At 35.8% G+C, this 8780-nt stretch overlaps 1 protein-coding gene across 1 annotated transcript; it reads left to right on the top strand.

Moving 5' to 3' along the window:
* The first annotated feature begins 566 nt into the window (after positions 1–566).
* On the top strand, positions 567–5636 carry LOC149169330 (cell division cycle 20.2, cofactor of APC complex-like). Its single transcript, XM_089427069.1, has 8 exons — positions 567–1137; positions 1301–1597; positions 2053–2322; positions 2407–2985; positions 3084–3278; positions 3435–3516; positions 3642–3834; positions 5459–5636. Exons 1-5 carry the CDS (start codon positions 1036–1038, stop codon positions 3228–3230), a joined length of 1395 nt encoding a protein of 464 aa, XP_089283195.1. The 5' UTR covers positions 567–1035; the 3' UTR covers positions 3231–3278; positions 3435–3516; positions 3642–3834; positions 5459–5636.
* The last annotated feature ends 3144 nt before the right edge of the window (positions 5637–8780 follow it).

The raw sequence follows: 8780 nt of genomic DNA, 5'->3' as shown, positions 1-8780 counted from the left end.
GGACATGGTAAGGGCTATCTGCCCCATAGTCCACAATGTGTTCTTCCAAGATGGCTAACCTCCGAAAAAGGCCTGTCACAATAAAATTAAAAATAAATTACTTTAATATATAACAATTATTTTAATAACTTTAAAAATAATTGGATGAGATAGTAGATATTTTTAAAATATTAATATTAAAAATAATTGAATGAGATAATCGATATTTTTTTAAATATTAAAATTTGTTAAAATTATATGTTTACATATTGATTATTTAAATTTAAAATATATAATAAGTATGAATATCTATTTCAATTATTAGTCAATTGGATTTATTATCTTGAATAGTTGAATAAAATGATTATTATCTTCTTATTCCGATTTAAATCCCTACTAGCAAAATGTTGAACTTTGATGCCTGAAAAACAACATGCATGAAGAATATCAGCGCGTAAGAATATCACTCAAACGAGAACGCTCCGCGTACCATCCCTCCCTATAATAATAGGTCTCTATTGAGCAAAGCATCACGTCTCACGGTTCGACCTCGTGACCTAGGAAATTGAAGCTGAGAGATTTTTAAATTTCCAAGAACCCCATTGAATATCCGTAAACGTGGATTCAAGGGAGAGTGGTAGCGTTGTCTAACATTTAAGTTTGAATTGCGCGCGATAGCTTTTCTAACGGTAGGAAGGATCTTGCTGGGTCGGTGGATCAGGGGTGGCATACAATTCGATTATTCACAAAAGCTAATTACCGTTCACAAAAGCAAATCCATGTCCTATTTAGTTTCATTATTCTCTTCCTTTTCTTGCAATGCAATACACTCTCTGTGCTCTTCTGCTCTGTCCCTCAGACGGGGCTTCTGATACTTCGCTCGCTCGCTAACTTTTTGGAGAACCAGACGTTCTCATACTTTGAGGAACCGAAGCTTTTAAAATTAAAATTCCTTTGCAACTTTTGATTTTTTTTGTTTTGCGAGTTTAAATTTAGGCACATTGATTGTTTGTCATATATTGTGTTTTGTCTGGTTATTTTACTTGAGTAGGAGTAATGGAATCGTCTTGCAGTTCAATGAATTCCAACAAGCATTCCACAGAGAAGCGATGTCTCCGTCCTCTGCAGAAACAGAGTACTTCAATGAATATACACAGCGTATGCATTCTCTACTTTTTTTGACAGATAATTTCTATGCTGCAAACATGTCATTCCCCCAATTAGGTTTATTACAGTGAAATGTGGCTAGGGGGCAACAGGTTATTTTGATTCAGCTGGAAGTCTGAATCAGGATTTGGTTTTATCGTTTTTGCTATCACAGAGCGATAGATTTATTCCGGCAAGAGGATCCATCGATTTGGACGTAGCGAGATTCATGGTCACGCAAAAACAAAAGGACAATAACGATATCCATGCCCTCTCCCCTTCCCCGTCTCCTTCCAAAAAGGCATACAAGAAGGAAATGGCAGCCACTTTATTGAAGAATGCCGGTGCTGCCGACAACAATTGCAGAATTCTTTCTTTCAATGGAAAATCATCGACTGTTTCCCAAGCTTCACAAGAAAATGTGTTGGCTAATCTCCCTATTTCTAGAAGAGCACGCAGATATATTCCTCAGGTAAGGCCCGGATTTCATAAAAAAAAAAAATTATAGTCATTTTCACTAGACATTCCATAATCAGATCCTGAATTCTATTGCTGTTTACTCGTTATTGAATCAAAGCCATTGATCGTATTTGTCATTGCAACATTATCCCATCTTGAGGAATGTTTTACACAGATTTTTCCTTTTCTTTTTCATTTGCTACGCTGAATTCGCTACCACACCCATTCCAATTTCTTAAAAAAAAGTTATTAACATAATGGTGTTAGAACTACATAGTATTTCTTCGCAAACCGAGCCATGATCCCTTTTCGTTTTTTAAAAGCATTGATATACTCTTCTGAGACCAGATAAACTACATTGTATTTGGGGTTTTTGTTATTAGTACACTGGATATGCCTATCTGAGGACCATTGTCCTTTGTCTTTCTTCCTTAACCAAGTAATTTAACTTATCCATGTTGATTGCAGTCTGCAGATAGAACCCTGGATGCGCCCGACCTTCTTGATGATTATTACTTAAATCTATTGGATTGGAGTTCCACCAATGTTTTGTCCATAGCCCTTGACAACACTGTATACTTGTGGGATGCTTCTAATAGCTCTATATCTGAGCTTCTGATTGCAGATGAAGAAGAGGGTCCCGTTACCAGCGTTAGTTGGGCACCCGATGGGAGCCAAATTGCCGTTGGGTTGAATAATTCTGTTGTACAGTTATGGGATTCGCAATCTAATAAAAAGGTAAATAAAACCTGTTTATCTCTTCCAAGGTTTTCTCATTCTAATATAACGGCAATCTCTAAATTTGACATGATACAATTGCAGCTAAGAGCCTTGAAAGGTCATCATGACCGTGTTGGTGCACTTTCATGGAATGGTCCTATTCTCACCACAGGAGGGCTGGATGGGATTATAATCAATCATGATGTTCGCATCCGTGACCACATTGTTCAAACATACAGAGGACATACCCAGGAGGTTTGTGGATTGAAATGGTCTCCTTCCGGCCAACAACTTGCAAGTGGGGCAAATGACAATCTACTCTATATTTGGGACAAGAGCATGGCATCCCATAATCCGTCCTCTCAATACTTCCACCAATTAGATGAACATTGTGCAGCAGTCAAGGCCTTGGCATGGTGCCCCTTCCAGAACAATCTTTTGGCATCTGGTGGAGGGACTTCAGACGGTTCTATAAAGTTTTGGAACACTCAAACAGGTGCCTGCCTGAATACCGTCGACACCCATTCCCAGGTCTGTTCGTTGTTGTGGAATAGACATGAGCGTGAGTTATTGAGTTCGCATGGGCTAAATCAGAACCAGTTAACCTTATGGAAATACCCATCCATGGTGAAAATTACTGAACTTACAGGGCATACTGCTAGAGTTCTTCATATGGCACAGGTATGAAAATTCATGCTTTTTATGAGTACTTATGCATGCATCCATGTTTTCCCTTTAAATTTGTCCTAATGACGCTTACCATTGTTTTACTTCTTCAGAGTCCTGATGGGTACACAGTTGCATCAGCTGCAGCAGATGAAACACTCAAGTTTTGGCAAGTTTTTGGGGCTCCTGGTGCCTCAAAGAAGACTAAGACTAAAAATGCAAAAGGGGCTTTCAACATGTTTCATATGCACATCCGCTAAGAAGTATCTGTCAAAATTCATGGAATCAGGATGGATGTTCAACTGAAGGTACTAATTAGATGTTCTTTCTTTTGTTTACAAAGCTCTTTTGCAGGCACTCTATAGTTCTAACTTCTGTTGGATTTTCATGTAGTACATTCCAATTTCTTCTTTGTAATATATTATAATTTCTTAGTTTGTACTAATTGCATGAATTGTGTATAGAGGGGCTTTCAGCAAGTTTCATGCTCACATCCGCTAAGTATCTGTCCAGATTCATGGAATCAGAGCGGATGTTCAACTCAAGGTAGTAATTAGATGTTTTATTTTCTGCTTGCAAAGGTCTTTTTTGCAGGAGCTCTATAGTTCTGTACTCTAGCATAAGTGTGTATTTTATCTATTGTGGACCTTGATGGAACGATGTCGCAACAGCTTTGTGAGACAATGATCCATTTCTTCAGCTGCGTGATAAGCTTTAAAGTGGTTTTAGCAATTCTTTGGAGCTTCAAAGACGGTTCCAAAAATGATACTTTATGGCTGTTAGCAAGCATCTGATTCACAACTATAAAAAGGCCTCCATGCTTCTACACATGGAATGATGATGAGGGGATGCTCAATGTTGCAGGTAATGCTTGAATTATTTATTTTGTTCATTAGCTGTAAGGAACTTACATCTATATTTTTATCTCCTGTATATTTTATTTTTGTAATATGGTACACTATCCCATCATGCAATTCCTTTCACATGTGTGAATTCTGATAGGATATTGATATTAATCAGAGTAACTAATCACATACATATTGATTCATGTCGCTACAATTCTAACATTAAAAAATATTGACTGCACTGAACTGACTAAATCCTTAAATAAGCAGACAATAAATTGAGAGTTCATGTCCTGCCGGACAGGCAATACTGACATCTTGTGTTGCATCCCTGTTGCGAGGTCATGTCCATGGATTTTAAACCTTCACTCTCATGGAACTGCTGGCCTCAGCAATAATCTTTGTCCTCTGTCACCAAACAAATCTTGATATTCTGTGGAAATTGTTTCTGCTTCTTGTATCCAGTGATCATCTCTTGCCTCCAGTTATGTTATTGGGCTGTTTAACTGATGAGCCATTATATTCTGTATTCCTCTGCTTGTATCCAGTGATCATCTCTTCCTGATCAATCATGATTGCCATATGTTGCCAAACACATCTTGAATGTTAGTCAAAATTGTTCACGCTCATTGGCTCTATCTGGTCATTATATCTTTGCCTATGATTACTGGCATCTATTATTGCGCTGTTGGAGAGACCAGTCATTCTTATCCTGTATTCCTTTGCATTTCAAATCGGTTAAGTTCTGGCATTTTTTCTTTGTTCGATAGCCATCCTGTGCTTGTATTTTTCTATGAAACTTTGATGGTTTTTGGAGTTGTTGCGACTCCTCCATCTGGTTCCCGCTGGATTCTTGCCATATTTTGGATTGCATTACACAATTATTTTCCATACTCTACGTTCAGCTAATTAGAATGTTTGCAGGTACCTCTGATTTAAGCATACCCATCTCTACTTTTTCATGGATGTTGCCATTTTTTTTTTCAAAATGTGTTTTGCAATACCTTTCTTACCAGATAATACAGGTTACCAATGCCATCAAATCAAATTAAGTTGAAATTTTAGTCATGGTTTCATTTTTTCATTTACGAAACCGTCTTTGCCTGTTCTCAAATTTCCTTCCAAGGTAATTTAAAGGAAATACTGACAGGTATACTGGCAGCATTCAGTTGGTCAGATTTATTCAGAATTTGCAGATGATTTATAATTTATTATATATGGCTGATTGATACTCAATATTACCATTTACCAGATGTCTAGCAATTTTTTTTTATCCATTTAGTCAATAATTAAAATTGGATCAATGAGATGTAATCTGCAAATGAGGTCGGTGAAGAATCAGTAGGAATAATTAAGATAAAATTTAGTCATAATTAAAATTGGATCAATGAGATGTAATCTGCAAATGAGGTCGGTGAAGAATCAGTAGGAATAATTAAGATAAAATTCAAGGTTTTCCTCTAGCTTTGAAGGCTAAATGACACATTGTCAAGTATTTCAATCTAATGTAGCAGAATTTATTAAATGAGAGACATTTTGAGTTTGCAAGATACTGTTTAATTTGTTATGCATTGCTATACTTACCACTGCCATAACATTTGTCTAACTCTATGAATTGTTTCTCTTTACTACACATGTTACAGAAGATCGTTCAAGGTGCCTTTAACGAACATGGGATCTTGCCAAGGTGCCTTTAACAAACATGGGATCTTGCCAGCATTCAGATGTTCGAGGATGGGTTCAACTCTCCGAAGAAGAATCATACAGAGAAGAGCAGCATGGTTCCTCAATTGCATTTTTTAATCTCAAGATCCTAAGGTACACTCTTTTGTTATTGGTTCTGTACTTAGCTAGTTGCACCACAATTTTCCAGCACAACTGAATTGGTAAGTGTTTCTGGGCTTCATCATTATTATCTTTTATGCATGAATTGTCTTGTAATTCCATTTTATTGTTTTTCTTTCTTTACTGACAAATTGCCTCATTGTAGCTCCTCCTTCCCTTTGGGCATTGATAATCAATATCTATTGATGTCTGCCCCATAATCTTCCAGTGGCATTTTTCAATGCCACCAATCTTCCAACGGCATTTTTCAATGCCACCAATCAATAGGAAAATTTTCCACCCTTCGACTTCTTAAATTGACATCAACTTTGAAGTCTTTCTCGGATTATAGTTCAAGGCATTGGGAATAACGGAGATACAGGCAAAATGTTGATCAGCAGCCTCCATTACTTCAAAGCTTTTGATAATTTTTTTGAAAGGGCAATGTCTGTTTGTGGATATAATTCCAAGTGTTTAGATACAAGTTTTCTGAAAACAGTTGAACTTTCAAAATTCTATTGTTATTTTGGTGCTCTTAGGGTTCTGAATTACAATTTAGCATTGAATCAAATAACTAAAACTTCAATCTGTCCTGTATTTTCCTCTACTGAATCTACAATATATACACTTCACTGGGATAAATTATAATATGATTTAAGTTCTGGCATTACATATCCCATCTATCCAGTACAATTAATTCAGTTCTCACATTTTTTAATTACACTTTTAATAACTTATGAAAACAGCTACAAGTGGACATTTCTCCAGAATTGCTTAATATTTTTTTATTTTTATACATAATGGTGTAATTATTACAAATTCATAAATTAAATATCAAATATCTATAAATCATCATCATTAGTATTATTTTTTAATTTATCCTAAAAAATAGCTATTTTAACATGGTAACATGAACATAACTCTCAAAAGTTTCTGAATATGTACAGTGAATATTGTGAAAATCTAACAAATAGATATAAGGTTTATTATAAACATTTGGAATATTTGAAGATGGTATTGAAAACAATGGTATCATATTGGATGAATAAATGTATGTTTTGAATAGGCAAAATATTTGAAGATAGATTGAACAACAATTATACGAAATATGTATAACTCTAATATTTAGGTGTCATTATATGTTTTATTTTATATCTTAAAATTGCATTGCTGAATTTTCAATGTGACATATATATGGAATATATCACCTCTAAATTGTAATTATTTTTATTAGTTTAGAATAGTATTGCAAAACTTTCAATGTGACAAATCATCTATCAATTCTTAAAGCCTTAAATATCAAGTTAGGGGTGGGGAGGTTTCAAAGATATTGCAATTACAAATTATTGATAAAAATATCAAATTGTGCAAGACAACAAAAGTGATGGAGGGGTTAGCTTTGCAATGAGATGGATCATGATTTGAAATGTCACGAATAGGTCCATTGTGACATGTGGATATTGAAACTAAAGGTTAGTCACAAGATCATTGTGACCTAGACTTGGTGATGGGCATACAAGCAAGCAAAGATTGTTGATTTAGAGCTTTCATCAATAACAATAAGTGAAATTGTATATAAAGAAGTGTTGGATTTTGGCATACCTAACCTAAAATCTTTTTTATCATACTTTATGTTTAATAGATTGGAATGTTTGCTAGTACCTCTAAAATCTAACATACCCATCATTATTTCATGGATGTTATACATTTTTCCTTTTCCAAAGTAGTGTGTCATACCTTTATGTATGCCAAGTAGCGGAGATTTTCATTAGGAGATAAATTAGGTTCACTCAAATTTGAATCATGGTTTAATCAGTTTATTTTCACTTCCCAATAAATTTTGGTAATGAATTTTGCAAATGATGAATAAGAAATACTTGGATGAAACTTTTGTTGTTTTGTTCTTAATTCTAAGGTAATTCAAAGGAAATATTGGGAGGTGTCTTAACTTAATGTAGCAGAATTTAGTGTTTTGTATTAATTCATCAATAACAATAAGTGAAACTCTATAAGATTATGTAGCTACACAATTTTTTTGCAGAGGGAAAAATCACAGTTTTCATTAGGATGTTGAAAATTGCTTATTGTAAATGCTTCAAGAAGCATATGCAGTTATTTCTTCATCTGAAAATGGGGAACTAAAGGCTTCTTGCCAGCTTACAAGAACCTCTTCCACTTCCAAAGCTTAAATATTCCCAAGATCTAGTGATTAACCAATTGCGGAATTAAAAGTGCTTGAAAATAGGTGTATATTTATGTTTGTTTTAAAATTGTTTATGTGCTATAAGTTCTATTGTTTATGTTGATGTGTAAATACATGTAACAGTAAAACAATGCAGCAAATAACAAACACATAAGACAACAATTTAATTAGGAGTTCACCCAAAACTCTTGGACTACGTCTCTGTGAGCTCTAGTCAACTCAACTAGGCTCTCTGGGATTATGGCATAAGTTCTTTTACAAGTTCCATGCTCAACTCCACTGGTTTACACAGAACACAATGGGCTTAGAACACCATTTTATCCCTGGCTCTAAAGTTCTCAGGCTTTCTGGCTCTGGCTCTGGCTCTTCGGCTCTGGCTTCTCTAAGCTCTCTCTCGGCCTCTGCATGTCTCTGTAATTTGCTTGACCTCCAAGCGACTCTTCGACAACCTTCCAGCAACCCTTTTCAACGACTTTCAGCTCTCTGGTTTTTCGCTCGACCTCCAAGCAACTCCAAAAACTCCCTCAGTTGCCTGCGCTTCTAGCTACCTTGTCAATTTATCTCTCTGGCTCTCTTGAGGCATCCTTCCTGCTCTGCAGCTTCCCTAGCCGTTTCTCTACGTGTAATCATTCCTTTGTGGCTCTGCGACTTCTACTCCTTGTCTCTTCGACTGGCCATCTAGCTCTGTGTCTTTGTGACTCTCTCTCTGCGTTACAAATGCATCATTGTCTATAAAATGCCCGCTTGCAGCGTGGTACAATGATGAGGGGCAATTACAAAGGAATCGGGGCCTTCTTCCAGGCAAAAACCCAAAAATTGAACAAAATTACAATACACAGGGATTTACCGGAAATACATTATCGGGCACGAAATTCGAACTTCAAACATTATGAAATTGCCCCTATAAACCCTATCGGTCAACCTTTCATCGGAATATT

This window comes from Pinus tabuliformis, chromosome 4_2 (assembly GCF_031772625.1).
Source record: "Pinus tabuliformis cultivar Carrire ecotype Pingquan chromosome 4_2, CPIR1, whole genome shotgun sequence".
NCBI lineage: Eukaryota > Viridiplantae > Streptophyta > Pinopsida > Pinales > Pinaceae > Pinus > Pinus tabuliformis.
Note: the sequence above shows the minus strand (reverse complement) of the source record. Positions and strands in the feature narration are given on the sequence as shown.